The 26,285-nt window shown below is 28.6% G+C and overlaps 1 protein-coding gene across 1 annotated transcript in view; it reads right to left on the bottom strand.

The window, feature by feature from the left end:
- Nucleotides 1–4,792: 4,792 nt before the first annotated feature.
- The window catches only part of LOC136985582 (NBAS subunit of NRZ tethering complex-like), a 93,869-nt gene continuing 72,376 nt past the window's right edge, over nt 4,793–26,285 (bottom strand). The window contains exons 38-49 of the mRNA XM_067282900.1: nt 23,179–23,333; nt 22,145–22,274; nt 20,450–20,582; nt 19,008–19,084; nt 18,521–18,679; nt 18,247–18,443; nt 15,167–15,277; nt 14,831–15,078; nt 12,665–12,783; nt 12,473–12,571; nt 5,116–5,229; nt 4,793–4,924 (exon numbers count right to left, since the gene is read on the bottom strand). Coding sequence (XP_067139001.1) covers nt 4,832–4,924; nt 5,116–5,229; nt 12,473–12,571; nt 12,665–12,783; nt 14,831–15,078; nt 15,167–15,277; nt 18,247–18,443; nt 18,521–18,679; nt 19,008–19,084; nt 20,450–20,582; nt 22,145–22,274; nt 23,179–23,333 — 1,635 coding nt within the window. The 3' untranslated portion in view covers nt 4,793–4,831. The remainder of the gene's footprint in view (nt 4,925–5,115; nt 5,230–12,472; nt 12,572–12,664; nt 12,784–14,830; nt 15,079–15,166; nt 15,278–18,246; nt 18,444–18,520; nt 18,680–19,007; nt 19,085–20,449; nt 20,583–22,144; nt 22,275–23,178; nt 23,334–26,285) is intronic.

The raw sequence follows: 26,285 nt of genomic DNA, 5'->3' as shown, positions 1-26,285 counted from the left end.
ATACATGTAACATTGACATGTGTGTACATGTAATATTTGGGTCTACACTATAATGCAAGATGATCTAAGAAGAATATCATCAGTGTATGTGTAAAAATTGATATATACTTATTGAATCTTGCTCATGTGAGCCGGACTTAAAAAAACTCGCGGTTACTCCAGTCCGCCACTGGAGTTCAGGTGCTGTCTCATATTGCATAAGCGCACCTCACAGACTAATCTGTCTACATTCTGAGAGGTACTATATCATGACTCATGACCATTCCAAATCGACATTCTTTAAAGAAATCTTATATGAGAAACACCACTAACTGAGAGACATATTTGCATATAATCACAACTGTTATGAGAAATACATGAATAAATGTACAGATTATCTAGAGTGATGAATTTTATTAAATATCATCGAATCTATAAAATCAATTTATAAGTCTTATCAGAAGACTTATTTTTTTTTAATATATACTATGAGTGAGTAATATCAGTTTGATCTAGTAATGTTCAAGTTTGAATTAATCTATTTAATATATGGAGACTGACATTCTGAAATAACAATTCTGACATTACATTCATAGTTTCTTTGAAAGTTCTATTCTGATAGCTTCGAATTCTAAAAAACATTAAAGAGGTAATTTTACTTATAGTATTAATTGATGGTCTTATAAAATAGTCTACTTCCCATTGAGATCATAGTTCATAGTCTGATAATTCCTTATAGGTAAAATACTATGGGAAAAGGGTCGAATAAATCTCATGAGATGAGAGAATATAGGAAGAGAACTAATAGGGTGATTTACTACTCTTCGCGTGTGCGTTATATGGAGCCCTGCACTCAAATTTGCGGATGACAAATCTATAAAATTGCATGGCGCTCAAACCCATGAAAGACAAAACGTAAATCTCATAATCTCAAATAACTTAAATATTATTATGATAATAATAAAGAAAAAATAATAATAAAAATGATTAAGGCCATTATTTATAATATAAAGCTAACTATTTGAATCTATTCATCGTACCCGTTTTTCTAAGATCATAATAAATCAGAGATATAAGCTATTTCCACCCCTATTATCTACACAATATAAGAGAGTCCTGTAAAATTCTAGTTAAACGAGAAAAAGATAAAATATTCGATGGACAGAAGAATGGTTTAGCTATAAGAAAATTTAACAGGCACATATTGCGCTCTCACACTACCGTAAATAGATGCATACATTACAAATGTGATATAAGTTATAATAAGCAAAATTAAATTCATAATGCATCCATATATTTTAAATCTTACATAGTATATTTAAGAAATTCAAAAATTATAGCGCCATTAGTATTTTCTTTAGGCACGTAATACATACTTTTTGAGAGTAGAGAGTATTTCTAAAAAAGCATTTCTTGAGAGTGATTATAAAGAGTATTTTGTATAAACACAGGAAGATGGATTAGAGAGCTAATACCATCATGGAAGTGTACTGTATAACAAGTTTTTCTAACCTTTTTAGGACAAGCACGTACCAATTGCAACTAGAGCAGCATATATTAAAAGCATTGAAATATTAAACAATACTAATAATAAACCAAGCATAAATAATTAATAAAAATTCCATGCAGCGCGTCAGACATGATGGTCACTTAACGAAGGCATGTGATATACACATCTGTACTACCATGAACCTTCGGCAAAATGATAAATTACTACAGGATTATAAATTGAGCAGGAAGGCACATTGTATTAGTAAATAATCTGTATAGTATAATAAGAAGTCAAAGGATGATTTTCAATAACTGCTAAACGTAGTATACATGGATTTAAGCAACAACTAAAATAACATTATACTTTTGAGTAAATATATTCATATTCTTTAAAAAAGGAGATAGGGGTCTGTCTAAAAAGAGTCCCATGCCAAAACTCTGAGAGTATTCATGCACACGATAGCGGTTGGCAAGAAGTATGTAAATGATACAGAGTGAGTAAAGATTCAACAATTTCGGTATTTGAAGAAAGAGCACACACCTATCGCTGCATAGGCTCCGGATCTCCAGATTCACAGACAATCTCACATAAGTGTAGCCAGTCTAATTTTAGTTTTTCGACAATTTTCCATGCTGTGCTATATGTGAGTTTCTGTATAGATGAATGAGATAATATATTTTAGAGAGATCATCACAACTACATTTATAGAGTTAGATTAAAATTTCTCATAATCAGTTTTATTGTACTTCTGGAGACAGACACAAAGATGAGGTGACAGAGGGTTAGTATATCTGAGTGAAGTAAGAAGTATATATAGCTCATCTAATATCACATAACAAAATATTGTGTAGTGTTAATTTTTTAATATTTATTTTTTATCGAAGGCAGAAATCAGATGGTATTCCTATAAGTTTTAAATATGAGACGAAGATTCATGGCGATGAGTACAGTTATGAGAAGATATGTGGGTTTAAAGATGATCCTAGAATGTGCATAAAGCAGATTAAATTCAGTACGAGCAATTAATGAACTAAAAGAAAGTAATTTAGTAAGGAAGTGAGAACAAACACACTCATGAGGTGCCCAATCTAGAGTAGCACTAGATATATAGTAGAAAGAAAGTTGCGCACAAATTTCTCAAAGCTCGAATAATCAAGGGAAATCTTGTCGAATATCTAGCCGTCGCATCTCTAGATTTCATTCTTAGATATAGTATTTGATCAAGCACTTACTCCTGTCAAACTATAAAGTAACTACCAGTGTATATAGCTGAGACCAATTTACAAATAAGCGCGTGTGTTATTAAAGAATAAAAAAAGCTGTACCCAAAAAAAAGTCAATTGAGCATAACTGAGTCTGCCAGCTACATAAAACTTTATACTAACAATAAATTATATGTATATTAAACCTCCTCTAAATTGACCCGATCAGTTTATTTTGTTGGTTTCATCATTGAACACAGAGTGGTGTCTTATATAATTTTAAAAATATGATAAAAAATAATATAGGTTTGAGTTAATTTCTGTTCGTATGCTGTAAGTTTTCAAGTGCTGAAAATGTTAAGCAGCGAAGGCCGAATAGAGTTAGAGTTCCTTTTGCATCAATCACCAATAAAAACATGCATATGAGTTGGATCACAATAGCCTTAATTATATGCAGAAGTAGTCGGAGATTGCCTTGCGAAGCTTCACTTGAGTTCAACCATAATACTTAGTATTCTGAACCATTTCAAATGTCAATGGTGTGCCATATTATAATTGTTATATGTCTCCATCCTATAAGTTTACTCAATCTGGGTCAAATAGTCAACTACTAATACATTTACTAGAAATTTGGTTTGTTTCATGTAGTTACGTTCACATATTACTGATTGAACTTCCTCATTATTGTAAAGCACACAATGTCCACAACACACTTTGTGAGGACTGCGAATAGAATCTTGCACACTTGACAGACTGGAGTCTTGATGCTGCTACAACTAATAACTCCATTAACAAAATACCAATTATGCTCTTCTCCATAACACATTATAGTGCATACGGTACAACAGTAATATTTGATAGAAATCTAACGTATATAGATCAGCTAAACAAAGAAATGAGATAGCATTAAATAACATTTAGCACAAATATAAGCACAATGTATAATGTGACAACACAAATTATTTCATATTATTTTTTGTTTGATTAATGTGTTATTTCACCCTTAAATCATAAATCTGTATGATTAAAAGATGTGCGATACTTTAGTACTGTTTGTCTCTGAAATAATTGTATGAATATAAATATGTATATAAGTAATATCTTGAAATGGAAGATAATGTTCAAGATTAATGTGAAAAGAGTATATTATGTCTTAATATTTTCAATCATAATTCAAATATAAATGAATTCACAAGCTTTCAGAAAAATCACTATATAGATTTTCAAGATCAGTGAATCTAGTTTCACATATAAATCTTAATACTTATACATTAGTAATAAATTAAGAAAAAAACATAATATTTTTGTTATAATTATTGTTCTTATGTTATAATTTTACTCTCAAAATTTTGAGAGATAATCTGTACATATATTATTGAGTACACAGTAATTATATTTTAACACCGTTAATGATATATAATAGTTACTACCACACTTACACATTCACAATGAACTTCACAGAGGACATTTTTGGATATGCATATTATATTCGTAGAGAGCAAGAAAAATTCGATGTTTTATGAGCTACAGTCAATATATTAGACCATCAAGAGAATATTATATTATATCGATAATTAAGTTCCATTTCCTTCATATAATTAAATCACGCATGGATAATACGAGATAATTTTTCATATGTTTAAAACATAGCCACATTATAATATTAAAGTTATGATTAATGAAAGCATTCAAACATTTTCATATGAGAGTTATAGTGATATTCGTCCTTTAATGTGTCTAAACCATAGAAAAGTATTATACCTATAATTTGAGAATAATATATAATTAAAGGCGAATTTAAGTTTCTAACTAAAAGTATAAAATAATTTGAAAATAAACAATGAATCAATTAATAATTACTGATATATAAAGTCATCGAGCTTATTATTTGCAAGCTGTAATATAATTTCAGATTGTTAACATTTGAAAATCACAAATCCCAAAATAAATTTTATATTTATTTAATTATGAAATACAGCATATTTTATAAACTAAAATAGCTACATAACATAACAGATAACATATAACTACATTTCTACAGTTAACTTAGTTTATATATAATTTATTCCTATGTTTATATCATAAATTTTTATTTTAATTTAGTAAATTATAATATTTTGAAAGTTTAAAAATAATTTGGAAAATAAAATTCATAAATTTACTTTTCATCATCTGGGTCCATTTCATCAATTCGTTTCTTACAGTACTTTAATGATTTTTCATTAATCTTGATACGACATCTTGTGGAGAGCTAAAAGTTTTGAAACATTTTTAAGAATTTCTAATAATTACATTCATTTATTAAAAATTCTATAGGAAGCATAAATATAATGATTTTTTCAAGATAAAATTTAAATGATTTCTATTTCTGTATTTTTTAGGATCCCTTAAATGTTTATAATAGAGAACTAACAGAAACCAAAAAAAATATTTAAGTCTTACATTTTCAAAAGCTGAAACACTGAATGTTATTTTGTTAACGAACTCCAGAAAATCATAAGCAAAAAACTGCTCGAAGTATCTGCTACATGCCTCGTAACGATTTATCCAATCGGACTAAAATTAAAATTAATATTTAAATTATCATATCGATTTCTGAATTAACTTTTAAAGGTACTGTGTTTTCTCAATTCTAATGCACACTTTCTCTTTAACTTTTCTGGTCTCAAAAATTAGGATGTGGATTAGAATCAGGCACAATGTTGACTTAATGCAACCTTATTTGCATTGTTTGCTCTTCACTCTGCTTGGCAATTTGTGTGTATTATGATATCAGTATAAACATGGTATACATCCTTATCACTACTTTGGTTTTGGAACAGTTTGATGGTTTTTGAACTGTAGCAAGCCAAATCTTCTATAAAGTTATGTTTAAACAGAGAATTTTCCACTAAGCTGAAGAATATGTATATACATACTTCAGTGTGATACTATATATCTGGTAAATTTCATGCTTCTGCATACTAATATGAAATCTCACTATTAAAATGTTGATTGTATGGTAATTTTGACTGTGATTTTGTATTGGTTCACAGATCCTCTGTACTGATAATGGAGTCATAAATGGATATATTCAAATACATTTGAAAATATGGACTTTGTGAAGTCCTGTAAACATAAAAATAAAATTCTTTTATTTGTGTTTAAATGCATTAACTTTCTGTGACTGTGTTTTCACTATATTTGCAAGCTAATTTTTTTGGATTTTGACATCTGTAAAATTGGTGCACATTAGATTCAGTGGCACATTAGAATCTAGAAAACATTGTATTTATAAAAAAATTTTCTTTTAAATGTATACATAACAATTTATTTAAACTAATTTTACATAATAACTATCTAAACCAATTTATTTTAAATTCATACAAGTTTATTAAGTGGCAGTAATAAAATATCATAATAATAAATCTGAATATTTTTTGGTTATCAATACTGCTTAAATGATTTTACAATAAAAACTATTTATTAATAAAAATTTAGAGGATAAACACAAGAGGAAAATTTCTAGTCATTGAAATTCTACATAATTATCATTATTTTCTTATAATATAATTCCTCAGCAGTTAAAAGTTTTATTTCTATTTTGTTTAATCATATGATACGTGGATTTTTCTATTTATCTAGAACATTTAAAAGCAGAAAAAATGAATTTAAAAATAATGTCCTAATTAATTATGTCAAATCAGTGGGTGATTCTACAATTTCACATTTAAACATTAATTAGTATGTCAAAATTTTTTTCAAAATACTATAATTTAGTTCAGTTAATAATAGCATAATTATAAGAATAAACTCAAGTTATACAACAGTCGGTTTAATAATAATTAGATTATTTACAAAATTATCATAATAAAAATATTTTTTTAACAACAAATTCTGATTAAAATACAATTTGAATTTACTTCAAATCTTTTAATAATTCTTTATTAAGAGATTTAAAGTAAATTCAAATCTCATTTCGATCTTATTCAAAAGTTAAGACATTATAAATTTGTAATATAATGAATTTATTCTAGAAATTTGTTAATTAAGTGCTGCGTGTAAAATTCTCATAAATTAAGCCATGTTAGAAAGAATTTACTTGTAAAAATATTTCATAACAGTAAAATTTTCATAACAGCCAATAATATATCTGCAATAATTCAACATAAAGAAGATATCACTTTTTTTATAGACTAAATAAATTTATCTCATTTTAAAAAAACAGACTCAATTTTATCAATTCGTAACTAATCAATTTAAACACAATTTAAAACTAATTTATCAACAACACAATTTTAAAAAATATTATTATTATTATTATGTTGGGTTAAGTTAGATATACTCGGTTAACACCGGTGGCTAAGTACTATGCCGGACCAAAGTCAAGGCATAGTAACCAAAACAGAAATTAAAGAAGTGTATCAGTGTGTGTGTCTGTATTCAGGAATTTTCTCACAATATGACATGTATTCAATATAGTGGCCTTCTGTAGAATGATGTATGTGTTTCTATTCAATTCTAATGTGCCCAGGCTTTTGTGTAGTGTGTGTGGTATGACACCTGTAGAGGAGAGAACAACAGGTACAATAAGCACCCTATCCATCCTCCACAGATGCCTTATTTCCTGGGCGAGTTCTGTGTACTTGCTAATTTTTTCAGTGCATGCGTTTTGTATATTGTGAGTGTTTGGAATGGATATGTCTATAATGTATGTGATTTTATTGTGTTTGTCAATGAGTGTGATGTCTGGTCTGTTGTGGTAAATTGTTTTATCTGTGATTATGGCTCTGTCGTAGTACATTTTGTGCGTGTTGTTTTCCAATACTGTCTGTGGAATGTATTTGTAGTATGGTTCGTGGATGTCTACTAATTTGTGTTTCTTTGCAAGCTCTTGGTGTATTATATTTGCTACTTGATTATGTCTGTGTAAATAATCTGTCTGTGCCAAGAGCTTGCAACCAGAGGTGATGTGTTGTATAGTTTCTGGCATGATGTGACATTTTCTGCATGTGTCATTTGTGAGTGTTGCATCTTTGAGTATGTGTTTTCTGTAGTTTTTAGTATTTATGACCTGATCCTGTATGGCAATCATGAATCCTTCCGTCTCCCCAAAGAGGCATCCCCGAGCTAACCAGCTGTTTGACGCAGTTTTGTCAACAAAATCCTGGGCCAGATCGTAAGGATGCCTGCCATGGAGTGCCTTTCGAGCCCACGATTGCTTAATGGTGTCTATGCTTTTTATATGTTGTGTTGTGTCCATATGATGTGAGTGTAAGTTTAATGGTGTGTTATTCGAGTCTGCTAGAGTTACTGCTTTATGTAATTGTGATGTTTCTTGTTTTTTGTAGAAAAACTCTCGCAGTGACTGTATTTGTTTGTAGTGAAGGTTAACTATGTCAATCAGGCCACGTCCGCCATCTTTACGTGGAAGGGTTAATCTTTCTGTGGCGGATTTAGGATGATGTTGTTTATGCTTAGTAAGTGTTGTTCTTGTTTTCCTTTGGAGTTGCTCAAGATCAGTGTGAGTCCAATGTATAACTCCAAAAGAATATGTGAGTACTGGGATGACATATGTGTTTATTGCTTTAACTGTGTGTTTTGCATTTAATTGTGTTCTGAGAATAGCATTTAACCTACTTTGGTATTCTTTAATTAATCTTTGCTTTATTTGTGTATGTTCTGTTAGTTTGGCCTGTTGGAATCCTAAATACTTGTAGAACTCGCCCTCTTCCATGGATTCAATAATGTCTCCATTTCCAAGTGCAAAATCTTCTTTCTTCAGGATTCCTTTTTCTATGTGAAGTGTTTTGCATTTATCTAGGCCAAATTCCATTTGTATGTCCTTGGTGTATGAATGTGTGATTTGTAGGAGTTGATGAAGTTGTTTTTGTGTGGATGCATAAAGTTTTATGTCATCCATGTACATGAGATGTGACAGTGTAAACTGTGTTGTTTTTTCGTGTCTGATATTGTAACCATATTGCGTGTTGTTTAACATGTTGGATAATGGGTTCAGGGCTAAGCAGAACCAGAGAGGACTCAAGGAATCTCCTTGAAAAATTCCTCGCCTAATAAAAATTTGGTTTGTTTGTATGGAAGTGTTACTAACCCTGAGATGTAGTGTTGTTCTCCAGTGCTGCATAGTGTTTTGAAAGAATGCAATGAGTGATGGATGTATTTTGTACATGTGTAGAATATGTAGCAGCCAACTGTGTGGAACACTGTCGAATGCTTTTCTGTAGTCTATATATGCCATGTGTATGTTTCTGTGTTGTCTGTGTGCTTGCCGTAGAATGACTGAATCTATGAGTAACTGTTCTTTGCATCCCCTGTGGTTTCTACGGCAACCTTTTTGTTGTTCTGTTAGAATGTCGTGTTCTTCAACATGTTTGTATATTTTGTTTGCGATACAGGATGTCAATAATTTGTAGAGTGTTGGAAGACATGTAATTGGTCTGTATTGTGTGGGGTCTGTGGTATTGTTGTTTTTAGGTTTCATGTAGGTGATGCCCTGGGTAAGAAAATTTGGCATGTCTTGTGGATTGATGATGATGTGTGTTAGATGTTTAGCTAGTTCCTGGTGCAGTGATGTAAACTTTTTGTACCAGAAATTGTGAATGTTGTCTACACCAGGTGTCTTCCAGTTGTGTGTTCTGTTAACAGTGTATTGGAAATCATGTATGCTTATTTCAACACAGGGCATAGTTGGTATGTTGTGCAAGTTTCTGTTCTCCTCCTCGATCCAGCCTGCATCAGCATTGTGCGTGACAGCACTGGACCAAAGAGAAGACCAATATGTTGTGAGTTCTTCTTCTGTTGGTGTGCCACTGTGCTGTGTAACAGTGTTTGCTTTGTTATTGATTTGTCTGTAAAAGAGTTTTTCATTGTTTGTAAATAATTTATTTTGTTGTTTTCGTAGTGTACATGTTTTGTATCGTTTGAGTCTACGTGCTTTGGCAGCAAGTTTTTGTTTTAGTGTATCAATGTATTCTGTAATGTGTGTGTTGTGATGTTCATGTTTTGTGTGTGTTTTTATTTTCTTGAAAATGTTTTTGAGCTGTTTCCTTAATTTGGGTGTTATGTTGTTTTTAGCGTATTGTGTCAGCTTGCCTAATTGCTGTCTAATGTCATTTATTTGTATTTCTATTCTTCTCTGCCAGGCAGGCTTGTGATAGAATTTTGTTTTCTGTGTGTTTGTCTGTGATTGTACTTTCAGCCCATGGTGTGTCACTACTGTGACTGCTCCAGCATAAACTAATGTATGAATGTCTGCGAGTGTAGAAATTGAATGAATGTAGTGTGGTAGTAAGTGAGTGTTTACGTAATTTAGTGTTTTTCCTACTTCCTTTGACGTGTTGATTTTTGGTATTCGTGGTCGTTGTGTGGGATCTGTGCCTGTATATTTAGTGAGTGTTTCCTGAAATATATGTGAGAGTGTATTAACTAAATCCATGTCTATGTTATCAGTGATGGATGAGGAAGTGTCTGTAGTATCATTAGTGGTAATTGTTGTATGTGTGTTATTATCAATGCTTGTTGCTGGATTATCCTGACAGGTTACATGATCTTCATTAATGTTAGATGTTTCTGTCTGTTGATGTATTTGATCAGCAACCTGTTGTTTGATAAGTTCAAGTGTTGTTTGTGGAATAAGGTTGTTGTGTATAATTGTTCTTTTTTGATCAACAACCCTTTGTTCGGTGACAGTGAGGTGAGGATACTGTTGTGTGAATCTATGGTGTAGTTGTTGTCTGTATGCTGTCATGTTTGTTTCGAGTTTTGTGATGGTGTAGTAAGTACGGATGATAAACTCGTTCATTTCTACTGTCCATTTCATCCGTTGGCGTGGTTTTCCAGCCTTTGTGGTCTGTGGATGCATTGCCACAGAAACACCAAGGCTGGGTTGGTTCCTCACATCTGTTGAGGGCATTGCAGTAGCCATGCTTGGGCCGGTGCTGCTTTCGCCACCGGTAACCAAGGGAGACTGTGGCCTATTTTTCGAACGTGAGCCTCTGCCTAACCCACGAACGCGGACCTTGTTAACCCGGGCGACGTCCGAGCCGGTATCACACTTTGATCTAGTTATTACCATGATGAATATCTCCACAGAATGTGGGTGTGGTCACTCTTAGCTTCATTTCTCCCCATAGACCTTACTGGCATGGGTGTCCCTACCAGGAGCTTATGCTCCAGCCTGCATTGCCCTATGGATCAGTAAAATTACTGGGCTCTCCCACCACGACCAGGTGGTGACCACGGGAGAGTTATTATTATTATTATATTATTATTATTATTATTATTATTATTATTAATTATGCCAGATGTGGTTTAATTATTTGCTATACAGGAATTCCATTTATAAAATTTTATATAAATTTATTACATAACAATTACAAAAATACACTTAAATAAAATCAACATTGCTTTCTAATTAATTATATTTATATTAATCATTAAAAAAAATCAAACATTATCCCATTAGTAAGTATTAATAATAGAAAATTATTATTATAGAATTTCTTTTAAAAAAATCTGGATTGCTGTAGAAAATAGCTCATATAGCTTCATGTAAATGTTAATGCTTGTGTATGTGAAACTAGCGAGCATTTAAGCTAGGATCAACAAGAGCAAGTTATTCTTCTGAGATATTTTCAATACTAACATATATTAGATTTTAAAATCATCTATAAAAAAAAGTATTATCATTTTTAAAGTAATATTAATATATTTGCAAAATTCAAATTTGTAAATTTATCAGAGAAACTAGAGACATCTAAAACAGTCAAGAGTTTCTTATAATATTGATAGAAATTTAGTACTGTAATGATAATATGATGCAATTAACTATTTAATTTACATTACATCTTATCATCATTTTACATAAATCTGTTTATCATCATATAGTATATAAACAACTTTTTGATAAGCTACAAAAATATTTTTCTAGGATGATTTTCCAAACACTTATTAAATAACAATTATTCATATAATTATTTCATATTAAAAATAAATAAATAAAATGTAAAAAAATTACATTATGGTTATACAGTTCCTTATCATTTCAAACTGTAATTATAATTATATATATATCTGTGTGTGTATGTTAATTATAGTTTTAGATAACATAATTATTTATATTTTTTGTAAATATTTTTGCCCAAAAAAAAGCCTGTCAATACACAGTTATGATTAATAATAGTGAGTGATTTTTCATTGTGCAAGAATAAAGTTTTTTTTTCTGTTGTGTGTATAATTGGTTCCTTGAAACTAAAAACTCAGAATACACCTCTAGTCACTGAGAACATAACATATACATATATAATTAAATTAAAATAAGAATGTAACATTAGCATAATATAATTATATAAATTAAAAGTAAAATAAATTATATTGATATATTTTACAACTTGACATTATGTAATTATGAAAAACATATTTATATTCAACTATTTACAATTCTGTTCATTTATGAATAATTCAAACTTTTTTAAATAAGAAATTCATTTTTAAAAAGTTTTTAATTTTTTGCAATTTCTTTTGTATTGAGAAAGTTCTTGCATTAAACTTTCTCTATACAAAAGAAATAACAGAGTATTTATGTACTTATACTTGGATTGAGCAACTGTACCCCAAAACAGAATTTTCAAAGTAAATTTTCTTGAATGATATGCAGAAATAAAATTTTAACAAAATAATTAAGTTAATAAATTAAAATTTTGTTATACAGTTGCATCATTTTGATATTTGTATTCAGAAATTATATTTTAAATTTAATTAAATAAATTTTTTAAAAAAATGTTTATTACAGTGAACTCACAAATGTTTTTGGTTGTAAATTCTTGTCTGAATCACCTTCAAAAAAATACTTTTGTGTCCAGATACATAAAACAGAACTAGGTTTGACCATTTCTCCATTCTACAGTAAATTAAAACAAACAACAATTATATTTAAAAATCAATTTTATAAAACATATTTAAATTCATTAAGAAAGTGTAAAAAATAATTCACCTGGTCAATTAAATTTGTTGCTAGTTTGGTAAATATTTCAATATTATTTTCATTAAGAACAGGATAGAGAATAGAAAGTACATCTGTATTTGGGTTGGTAAGCATTTTATAATCTAAATCTATAATAATTTAAATATTTTATGACAAATTGTTTATAGACATAAAAAAATAACAATAAATAGTAAACTGGTAATTATAAATGTTCAAGAATAACCAACTTATTTACCAGCAGGGAACTTATTAAAACAACGAACATTTATCATCATCATCTAAATCATCATCAGGATTACAAACTAATTGAACAACTTAAACTAAAAGGTAATTTTAAAAAATTTCAGTTTAAAAATGAAAAATACATAAATAAATATTATAAAATAAAACACATCATCAGAAATAAAATAACTGATGGCTCAACTTTTTAGAAATCTAGATTTTATTAATCTAGAAATTTAGCTTTTGTATTTAGTGTATTTTTGGTGATTTATGTTTTATATTTATTTCTCTAACTAATTTTAAAATAAAATAAATTACATAAAGTATTTTAAAACTGGAATTATTTAAATTGCCTTCTAGTTTAAACTGTTTGATTAGTTTGTAACCTGATAATAGTCAGTAAATATGATAAAACACATTTATTCTTTTGGTACTGGTAAATAAGCTGATTATTCTTAAATGAAAAATAACAATAATGCATTTATTTCTAATTATAGATATAATATTTTATTTAGCATTAATAACAAGTAAATAAATAAAGCAAATATTTTTAATTTAAAAGATATTTTACAATATAAGTAATGCATAATTAAACATTTCTTATTTAAAATTCTTTTTAAAATAACTTCTCTAATTAGAACTTCAAGAATTAAATGAATTACTGAATTAAAATTTATAAAACATAACTATATAATATATTTTCAATATTAAAAATAAATTTTTATATATTACATTTCAAAAACATTAATTTGATTATTTTATATATTAATAATATTATTATTCATGGTTTCAATAATTAGACAAATTAATTAAAATTTCAAAAAGTTGTTACAATTAAATTATAGTTATAAAATTATATAATTATATATAGGCTGTTTTTTTTTCAAGCTCCAATAGTCTATAAAAAAAAAACAAGTGTAAATAACAAATTTATTACCATAAGTTAGGTACAAACATGATTACTTTTCGACATAATCACCATGAAGATTGAGGCATTTATCATATCTGTGGACAAGCTTTTCCATCCCCTCTTCATAGAATGTTTCCACCAGTGAATTGAGATGGCCTTAATGGTGTTGTTTTAAAGATCGTCATTAGTTTCAAACCTCTGCCCTCTTAGCCACTTTTCCTGTTCAGGAAAGAGGTGGAAGTCACTCAGCGCTAAATCGGGGCTATACGCTGGGTATTTAAAAGTGGTGAAAACCTCCACCTTTCAGACTTCCACCCAGCTTAAAACTTTTTAATGTGTGAAGATTTCCACCTCTTTCCTGAACTGAAAATGTGGCTAGCAGGGCAGAGGTTTGAGACCAATGACAATCTTCAAAACAATGTTGTTAATTGATTAAGGCCATCCCAATTCACTGGCAGCAACATTCTATGACAAGGGGATGGAAAAACTTGTCCACAGATATGACAAATTCCTCAATTTTCACAGTGATTATGTCAAAAAGTAACATGTTCGTACCTAACTTTTAATAATAAATTCATTTTGTTATTTACACTTGTCTTTGTTTTATGAACCATTGGAGATTGAAAAAAAAACCGTCCTCGTATGAATATTTAAATATTACATAATACTGTTTGATTTTTCATTAATAGTGTACGGTAATATTATAAAACAGTAAACTCCTGCATAACATGCTCCCATATAATGCGAATTCATATAACACAATAAAAAAATTGTGACTAGTACTAATACAAAATTTTAATTTTGTCATCCATACATATACATTTTCTTCTTCAACTTCTAGTCCTAGGTTTAAAATTGCATAAAATCATCTGATAATGCATGTCTCAATAACATAATTTTCTGTATGACGAAACATATTCCCTGTGTTTTACAGGACTTTGCTGTATATTACAATACATACATATATATAATATATATATAATATATATATATATATATTATATTAGTTCCAAAACATTAATAGGTTCAAAATTATTACACACCTGGATTTATTTCTTCTAATACTTTTAACATCTCTAAATGAATGTTTGGCTTGATTCCTGTAAAATCTTTATCATTTCCACACTTTTCCAATAACGTATAATAAAAAATTAACATTGTAAAATCTTTTCCATTAATACTAGGATAAATGTTTGATTGAAGTTTCTCTTTAAACAATATTGGTTTCAATAACAATTCCTCCATCATATCAAAATGCTCTATTTTGACTTTGATATCATCAACAGATAAACTATTTGAAAGCAAATATAAGTAGATTATTAGTATGAGATAAATATAAGAAAATGAAAAATCTTTAAATAATTAATTCAATAATGTACCTTTCTTCAAGAAACATAAATTCTATGTTTGCCATGTATACATCCCAGATTGGAATATTATAGTGACGAGCAAGAGAAATTGATACATTCAGTACAGAATCATCAGCAGTCCTAAAAACATTATTTAATTATTTTAAGTTTTTCTTTATGAAGGTACTTTAAAAATTTTCATTTAACAAAAGCTGTAACAGAATTGAAGTGTCAGTCCAAATAAAGATCTTTTGCAAATATACCTATTTAAAAAAATAAAATATATAATACAAGATGGGTGGAAAGTATCTAGGCATTGAGAAATTATTATAATTTCTATAAATCTAATGCAATGATGATTAAAATTATTTAATATGTATCTTACTGAATCATAGGTTCCCAACCTTTTTTGGCCTACCACCCCCTTTTCAGAAAAAAACACACTAATTCCCATTCTTGAAATCAATGTAACCCATAGTTTTCCAACTTTTTTGAGTCATAGCCCACTTTTTCAAACAGTGATTCGATGGCACCCCTCTTAGGTAAAGTATACTATAATTATATATTGAAAAACAAGGACAGATTTTTAAAATTACTTTATTAAAAAATATTAACAATATTGAAGTATTGCTAAAAGTTTGATTAACAAACATATATTATTTAAAAAATTAATATATTATTATTAGTGAGAGGGCTGAGTTTGGTGTAATGACATTAATTTTTCAATATTTGATGCCATATTTGTCATCAGCAATCTTAAATTGCCGCAATTTAAGATTGCCAATCTGCTTCTTTTCTTTATTAGTAAATTGCTAAGCTAAATCCTCTTTTCGTTAAATATGATGATGGGAATGCAATGAATAACTTTTTTGATGCTGCCCATAAAGCCAGATATAATACTGGAATTTGCTTTTGAAGCCAAAATTCTTGATATCCATTCTTTAATTTCAATTTTAACTCTTCATTTGTTGACAATTCTATCAACTCCTCCTGCAGTGATAATTCTGTTGTTTGTAAGTTTGATAAATCTTCTTGTACCCAATCTGGAATGGTCATGTTAAAAACATCCTGAAATCTATTTGTAAGTGCTTCCAAATGCTGCAAAATACCAGAATGTCGTTGTCATTTTTTCCACAGAGGAAAGATTCAGAAACTGATAGAATTATCTTCAACCCAAATTTTGTTTGTACAAGACAAATTTTGACACAAATGCAGAAATAGTTGCCTTTGATTTGATCAAATTCAAATCATCTCCTTGCAGTTGTAGATTCGTTTCATTAAATTTATTATATAAATCAGTTAAATAAGCTAAATCATTCTAAATTTCAATAAATTCTCTCTTATTGAATCATCTTTGTTTTCAAAAAACATTATAACTAAATCAAAGAGGTCATAAAATTTTTTTAGACAGGTACTCTTTGATAGCCAACAAACTTGTCTGTGCAATAGTAAACGATTGAAATCTTTGTCATTTTCATCACAAAGTTTCAATTAATTGATGTACATGCACAACTAAATTTTATTATGATTGCATTATTATTACAAAAATTATTGCAATTGTCTAGTTACTTTCCATCCACCCTAGACATCATACTATGATAGATCATTCTTACAAACAAATCATTATGAAACAAGCAATATACTGATTAATTATATTATACTGATAGGATGGTAAGGAACATCCATTAATACAGTAATATTAATTTATTCATACACACTACAAATACATAGGTTTATGTATTGAAATCAAGTTAAACAATATATTGCAACTTATAATCAATCCCAATTAGTTACTCTTCACTGATATTATTCCTACAATCAAAGAATGTAGACTTAAATATAAATTTAAAAAATCCAGCAACAAATTGCTTAACTTTCCCAGCAACATTTATTAGCACCATCTGTTATCATATTTTATTTTAAAAAACTTTTTATATTTTTAACTATTATAAAATGGCACAAAGCTTAATTTTGAGAGTAGGGATGGGTTTTATAAAAAATGCAAATGCTAATAACAAGTAAAATCATCATTAAGTCTGACCCAACTGGAGATACATACAACCCCCTTGGGTGATTTGGCTGATTTGCAAAACTTATCACACCTTGTAGGTTAAATGATGAAATGAGTCAGAGATCAAGTTCAAAAATATATGCTTTATTAGTATTGGAAATGCTAGTATGAAAATAACATACAACTAACTTATAACGATATCAAAAATTTTACCCTGCAACTAGGAGACAAATTTATGAGTATAAAAACATATTAATATATAATTATTAATAGTAAAATATATGAAATAGTCACTTTATATCCTTCTAAGTTTATAATCCAATCTTTTATTTAAAAAAAAAATTAAAATTTTGATTAGGACACTTGGCACACATATTATTCAATACTATAATTTTATAATTCTTTCAATTACAACAAATTTCTTTTAAATGCTATTTTATTTTTAAAGTTTTCTCTCTTTCATTCTTATTGTAAGTTGTTCTGTCCATTATATTAGTGCATATAACTTATTTCATACAGTCAGCATTTTCTTAATTATCATTTTTATCTACATAAAACAGCATTATTTCCATAAATTGATTTTTGTTGTTGCTACTTATTTAAAAAATTATATTAAATTACTTATTTAGTGTAAATATTGTAATATATACAGTATTTGAATTAATAAAAGTCTAACTAAATATTTATAATTCTTCTAAAACAGGTCTGGCCAACTCACAGCCCGCGGGCCGCATACGGCCCGTCACGTTAAATTGTGTGGCCTGCTAAGCGATATTATATATCTATTAAAACTTTTGTTTCCTGTTATGTGTATACCAAAACAAGTAAATAAATGAAAATGTGCATGTGTCATCGTCAAGGACAAGTATGAACTCTGGGTATAACAATAAAATCTTATTCATTTTGTATTTGTTTTCCTTTTTTAAAAGCATGTTTGCCTAAATTGTGGCTCACCGAAATGTTACATGTGATCAAAGTGGCCCGAGAAACAATTTGGGTTGACCAGGCCTGTTCTAAAACATTAATAATTCCCTGATTAATATTTAAAATATCACATAACAACTATTTATAAATAATTAAAAAACTGAAAATACAATACATTGCTAATCCTAAAATGGTTTCTTTTTTATAAATGTTATCAGTTGTAAATCTTGTAATATCAACTCCTCCTCCTAATCCATGCAGTACTTCAGCTTGAATGAAATCAAAAAGCATATTATCATATTTCTGAATTAATTTTGAGAGTTTCGTTGCTTCTGGCATCAGATCTTTTCTCTTAGTAAGGTATGCAATTACCTAAAATTATAATTTAAATCAGAAAAAATTTATAAATTAAATTTAAAAAATTTGATAAATTAAAATTCTAAGCATACTTGATTAATAATTTCAGTTGGATCACAAAAATATACATTAATCAATATATCCTTAGGATAAAGGAGGACATACAATCTGAGAGCATAATAATATAAAGCAGTCTGTAGTACTATTGCAGTATTGGGTAATTTGCTAAAAAATCTTTCTGACTCTTCTTCCTATATGGTTTTTTAAAATCCAAGCATATTTAATAAAAATGCAAAAATAAAAAAATTTTATGTCTAAAAGAAACAAAATTACCACTTATTATTTTCAAATAATCAATTATTTAAAAGTTACCAATAAGCTATTAATAAGTCAATATTAATAATCCTAAGCATTGATGGTTATTGTGAGTACAGACAATCAAAAGTACAGATTTTATTATTGTTAATGGTTAAATGATAATTACTTATCTTTATATTTAAAAATAACTATTTTTAAAATAATAATTTTTATTTAATATTTAAAAATAAGAAATTAACAGATTGAAAATTAAAATAATACCTTTACAAGTGCCAATAATAGAGAAAAGCTGAAATATAAGTCTTCAGAAATCATCATTTGAGCAAGGTCAATTAACACTGAAAATAAGTAAAAAAATTAAAAGATTTAAAGAAATGTTATTAACACATTCATTTAACCTTTAAGTCCAGCAAGATTAAGTTTATTTAAAGCAAATGTTTTAACCATTTTTAATGGCCATCTTCAGGCTACAATAGAACAACAAAATTCTTAACTGAATGAAACAAAACTAAGAACATAAGTTCAAATTCAAGCTATATTTAAATCTTTAGAATGTTATACAAACAACTGCATTTTTAAAAAAATGTGGAACCCCTGAGGAATGACAAAAAACTGCAGAACCCAATGCCCCCTGTAAGTACTGGATGTATACCATATACCTGTTTTAGATCATAGATTCAAGAGTACATTGCAGCCACTATACTAGACTCAAGAAGCATGAATCTATATTAAGGAAGTAACAATCTGTCACAGCATTAGCTGCTTATGCTTTAAAACAGTCAGAAGTAAATATGAAAGAGGCTAAGCTCATCAGATCAACACATAATGTATGCTTCCTGAGACCATTAGAAGAAATGAAGATTTCTCAGTTCTCTCTTAAAGACAAATCAATAAATCACAAGGTCATAAGGAAATGGGAACTCTCCTGTTAGCTTGGAAGTTGTTATAAAATATAATGAAAGAGATTACAAAATACAGTAGAGCATCGATTATCCGACTTAATTGGGGACTAAGGTTGGTCGGATAACTGAAAAGTCGGATAACCGAAAAGTATGAAAAAATACATTATTAGTATAGTGTATTAGGCCTGGTTTAAATACTAGCCTTCCTTTCATGGTCGAGCCAGTGCTGCCAGCGAAAACATGCAAAAATTTAACAAAAATAATATTAAAGTAGCCAAGACATAACCAAATATTGTAGCGCCACATCACTAGCGGACATTTGAATTTGCCGACTAGAACGCGGTCGGTTAACCGATAAGTCGGTTAATCGGGGGTCGGATAATCGATGCTCTACTGTAATTTCATTTTATTATTCTTTAATTCTATGGTTGTATTTATCTCTTGGATATGTTAATTTTTGGTAAGCCAATGTCTATAAGGCAATTTTGGGGATATGATCATTAACATGCTTATAACAATGTTATGATGTTTTCAAAAAACAATTTATTTTGTAATCTAAAGGTTTAAATATAGCTTGAATTTGAACTTATATTCTATAGTTTTATTCCATTCAGTTAAGAATTTTGTTATTCTATTGTAGCCTGAAGATAGCCATTAAAAATGACTGAAAACATTTGCTTTAAATAAATTTAATCTTGCTGGACTTAAAAATTTAATGAAGATGTGTTAATACAGTATACCAGTTAGTATAATACTAATGTTGTTATTTTATTATTATTATTATTATTATTATTATTATACCTTCTGAATTTAAATGTGGAATCTCTGGTTCTTCTAAAGTATCTTTTAATAATATTGCTCTCAACACATTTTTTGCTATGGTAACTTTTTGTGGAAGATCTTGTCTAGCGTATCGTGTATAATCAGGATCAAACTATATCAAAAGTAAAACTAAGTATTTCAGTAAATGTATTTTAATTTTTAATAAATGTACAATATATAATATTTTTATTAATAGTATTTAATGATATAAAAATATATATTGAAGAATTTATTAGATGTCATTTTTTCACTCAAATACTGCATTATAGATGTTTTTAATAAATGTTTTATTTAATGTAATGTAGTTAATCCAAACAAAAACATCATATGTAAAAAAATTTTGCCAAATAAAAACTTACGACAATTTAAACAATGGTCAAAATTTTTCTTAAGAGTTTTTCTTTGGTAAAGATAAGCTTGGTGCTTAAAGCCAAAATTTAAGATAAATACTGGTAAAATCTTGTGGGTACCGCATCCAAGCACATCTTTACCAAAGAGAAACTCCTAAGAAAAATTTTGACAGTCATCTAAATTGTCATAAGTTTTTACTTGGCAAAATTTTTTTACACCTCAGATATTTTTTGTTTGGATATCAATTGTTTTTCTTTAATAATTGTACTATTACATCAAGACATAAGATTGGTCGCTGAGCACTGACCACTGAGTGAACATGTTGCCAACCAACAAACCACCGACTGATGCTTTCAACATGCTGTGCCACTTAGCAAAAGTGTTATAAAAAGTTTTAATTGGCATAAATTTCAGTTTTTGTAATCATGAGTAACATTTTGAATAAAACTCATTTGTTTCCATGCAATTTTATTTTTATAAGCATAAAATTAAGCAGTAAAACTGAATTAGCTTTATGGGAGACCCCTGTGAATTTTGACCTATCAACCAGGAAGTTTCGTAAGCACCTCACTGATAATGAGAAAGACTTAAGTTTAAAATTTGAACTTTCTAGACCCAGTAGTTTTTCTTTGTGAGTGTCTGCAGTGCCAGATAAAGGAGGAGGAGGAGAAGAAACTACAGCTTTTTTGGCTATTTTTGCACTTTTCAATTGCTTATATTTTGGTAACTGCTTTATAGCAAATCTTGAAATTTTGTACATTACCTAAAAAAAGAATTCTCTCTCAAAACGAGATATTCATAATTACTTCAGGTGTTTGAGGGTGGAGAAATCGACCTTGAAAATTGGCAACTCTAATTCCTGTATATATATATATATATTCAGTTAATAACTATTTTACTTGGCAGGGAGTCACTGCTGTAATTCCTGATTTTATTTAATAATACATCAGATTTTTCATTTTAGTACAGTATAATAATAAGTTGTTTTAACAAACAGCAAAAAAAAATCTTAAATAATAGTTTAACAAACATATTTAAAAAAATTTAAACAATATATTTGTTGAGACTGAATTTTATTCTTTCCTCGATCATATATTTTTTCTTAGATTGATCTATTTATTTTGTAAAGATATGTTTACATATTTAATTTCTTTGTTTATTTTTTACATTAAATTTTTAAAATATTTTAATTATAATAAGAATAGAACTTATAAATTTATAAAGTATATAAAATAACATATATGTAATTAAAGTATTAGCTTAAACCTGAAATAAACACATGGTATCTACATTTATTCATACAGAAAAATACATTTTACTAACCTTATTAATATGAATGTTTTGAAAATCAGATACATAAAAAGCATCAACTCCTTGTTTCATTAAATTATTGTTATTAGATATATTTTCTTGTGAATAATCATCAGAAGGTATACCCAATGATGGAATCCAGCTATATTAAATAATACAATATAATTATATTATGTATATGTTTATAATTAATGAGAGAAAAAAAAGGAAACTAAAATATAACAAAAGCGTAAGCTATAAATCCATATTTATTTATTTCAAAAAAGTTTTAATAAATGAAAAGTTTTCATATTGTATATTCTAAGTTTTGTCAATCTCAATATATACTTGACTTGTAAAAAACAAAATATGGCATAATAATAAATATATATTTGAGTAAATTATACTTTTCCATTGTTCAATGAATTATGAAATATTCATCAATTATTATTCAATTATTATTCATGTTCAAAATTCATAGTATTTTACAAAGGGTATTTTTTAAATAAGGTCTGTTTTTTGATAAGAAGAAAAATACTGTAAATATTGTTAAAATATATTTTTCCCTAAATTATACATACTTTTATCTACTTTTCTACATAATTTCCATTTTTGTTCAAACATTTGTCATACTGCTCAAAAATTTTTTAAATTCCGACTTCAAAGAAATCTGCCGCCTGCCGCCGGAAGACATTAGACCATGCCACTTGTCTTGTATGGCATGGCGGAGTTTTCTCAAGGTCACCCAATAAGCATCAGAATTGATTGTTGTGCCTCTTGGCATAAAATCCTCTAACAAAGTCCCTTTCCTGTCCCAAATGACAGTTACCATGATCTTTTGTACTGAAATCGAATAACAGATCATATCTTACAGTCAGTGAACAACTCAATTTTCTTAAACATTATAAACTTTTACAGCTGAGCTCACAGACAGACTATACGGCTGCAAATGGCATCTAAACACACGCAAAGCATGCTGAAAGCAGATGCTCATGCACACTGCTGCAATCGCACATCATTCTCACTCTCATTCACAAACGGACCTTATCTTAAAATAGCCCTCGTACCTTATTACATCTGTCCAAAATTTTTTGCTTCCAAAGGCTGTTAAAACATCTTTTGTAATTTGTGTTGTAGAATGTAAAGCTTTTAATGTTTCTTCTCCTTTGTTCCACAGGTTTTTATAAGTATCTTCATCTGAAACTTTTTTCTTCTCTTCTTCCTGATATGTGTAAATTGATATTTCTTTTAATACTTTGTTTAATTTGCCAATATCATCACTACTAATTCAAATTAGTTAATATTTCTAATTTATTTATTTTTACAAGAAATACAATTGAAAACAAGAGAAAATCTCAAAACCAATAGAATATTTTATAACAAGACATCTAATTAGTAAAATAAAAATACATTTGATATCCAAATCTTTAAAATACTAAATATAATTGAATATATCAACATTATGTAGAAATATTTACATTTAAATATAAATTTGGAAGTTTTCAAGTGAAGACAGTCTTTAAGAAAAAAATATAGTTTTTTGTGTTTTGTAAGAAAAAAAGAAGTTAAGAGTTGAGATGAAATCATATGTAAATGAAAATTAAAAGTATGTGGGTTGTCTTATATGTGCTATAATTTCATGCAGATATATGCCATTGCAGGTTACCTGCAGTGCATTCTATTTTACCTGAAGAAGACATCAATGGAATGTGGATGTTGAAAGTAATTGTTTTTATTATCACTAAAGTGATAATTCTATTATCATTAAAATGCTAATTTTACCATTGTTAAGGAATTTTAATGCTGAAAGACAGCTTTCTTTATTTCATATTTGTAGATGTACTGTAATATAAATAACTAACCTGAATATTCTGTAATACTCATATAATTAAATGCTGAATTATTTGATATTAATTGTTAATAATTAGCCAAAATATAGCTTGAATAATCAGGAATTTATGACAATTCATTCATTGTAGATGTAATTATAATCATAGAATAAGTATTAAAAATAATAAATGCTAAAATAAACTCAAAAAATTAAATAGAATATAATTTTAGTATTGATAATATCTAATGTGAAAGGAATTGGAGAGCTGATTGCTTAGCTCTTAAATTTATTTAACTGCCATCTTCTAAACTTGAAAATTATTTATAATATTTTAAATTTTAAATGAATATTTATTCACTTAATATAAAATAGATTCATATAAACAATTTAAAAAAAAAGCATATAGAGTAAAATGGTAATGACATTATCTTCAGTTTCAATTTTGTTAGCAAAATAGTAAAAATTTAAGTCATTGTGAATAAATAAAAAGAAATATTTTAAAAATATAATTATTTTAATCATTAACATTCACTTTTAAAATTTAGTTAAAATTCACTTTTTCACAAAATTAGATTTAATTTAGGAAGAGAATTTGTTTACTTGCAATAAATGATCTTTGATAAAAATGTAAAAAATTTTAAAGATAGTCTTATCAAGAGTTAGGAAACAACAAATGATAAAATTATATAAAAATGTATTATTATTTAAAATATCTTGTTGTAGAAAAGTAATATATTTTAGAACTACTCATTTATTATTATTATTATTATTTTGTTGGGTTAAGTGAGATATACTCGGTTAACACCGGTGGCTGTGTACTATGCCGGACCAAAGTCAAGGCATAGTAACCAAAACAGAAATTAAAGAAGTGTATCAGTGTGTGTGTCTGTATTCAGGAATTTTCTCACAATATGACATGTATTCAATATAGTGGCCTTCTGTAGTGTGATGTATGTGTTTCTATTCAATTGTAATGTGCCCAGGCTTTTGTGTAGTGTGTGTGGTATGACACCTGTAGAGGAGAGAACAACAGGTACAATAAGCACCTTATCCATCCTCCACAGATGCCTTATTTCCTGGGCAAGTTCTGTGTACTTGCTAATTTTTTCAGTGCATGCGTTTTGTATATTGTGAGTGTTTGGAATGGATATGTCTATAATGTATGTGATTTTATTCTGTTTGTCAATGAGTGTGATGTCTGGTCTGTTGTGGTAAATTGTTTTATCTGTGATTATGGCTCTGTCGTAGTACATTTTGTGCGTGTTGTTTTCCAATACTGTCTGTGGAATATATTTGTAATATGGTTCGTGGATGTCTACTAATTTGTGTTTCCTTGCAAGCTCTTGGTGTATTATATTTGCTACTTGATTATGTCTGTGTAAATAATCTGTCTGTGCCAAGAGCTTGCAACCAGAGGTGATGTGTTGTATAGTTTCTGGCATGACGTGACATTTTCTGCATGTGTCATTTGTGAGTGTTGCATCTTTGAGTATGTGTTTTCTGTAGTTTTTAGTATTTATGACCTGATCCTGTATGGCAATCATGAATCCTTCCGTCTCCCCAAAGAGGCATCCCCGAGCTAACCAGCTGTTTGACGCAGTTTTGTCAACAAAATCATGGGCCAGATCGTAAGGATGCCTGCCATGGAGTGCCTTTCGAGCCCACGATTGCTTAATGGTGTCTATGCTTTTTATATGTTGTGTTGTGTCCATATTATGTGAGTGTAAGTTTAATGGTGTGTTATTCGAGTCTGCTAGAGTTACTGCTTTATGTAATTGTGATATTTCTTGTTTTTCATAAAAAAACTCTCGCAGTAACTGTATTTGTTTGTAGTGAAGGTTAACTATGTCAATCAGGCCACGCCCGCCATCTTTACGTGGAAGGATTAATCTTTCTGTGGCGGATTTAGGATGATGTTGTTTATGCTTAGTAAGTGTTGTTCTTGTTTTCCTTTGGAGTTGCTCAAGATCTGTGTGAGTCCAATGTATAACTCCAAAAGAATATGTGAGTACTGGGATGACATATGTGTTTATTGCTTTAACTGTGTGTTTTGCATTTAACTCTGTTCTGAGAATAGCATTTAACCTACTTTGGTATTCTTTAATTAATCTTTGCTTTATTTGTGTATGTTCTGTTAGTTTGGCCTGTTGGAATCCTAAATACTTGTAGAACTCGCCCTCTTCCATGGATTCAATAACGTCTCCATTTCCAAGTGCAAAATCTTCTTTCTTCAGGATTCCTTTTTCTATGTGAAGTGTTTTGCATTTATCTAGGCCAAATTCCATTTGTATGTCCTTGGTGTATGAATGTGTGATTTGTAGGAGTTGATGAAGTTGTTTTTGT

Source organism: Centruroides vittatus, unplaced genomic scaffold, assembly GCF_030686945.1.
Source record: "Centruroides vittatus isolate TY-2023 unplaced genomic scaffold, ASM3068694v2 contig_971, whole genome shotgun sequence".
NCBI lineage: Eukaryota > Metazoa > Arthropoda > Arachnida > Scorpiones > Buthidae > Centruroides > Centruroides vittatus.
Note: the sequence above shows the minus strand (reverse complement) of the source record. Positions and strands in the feature narration are given on the sequence as shown.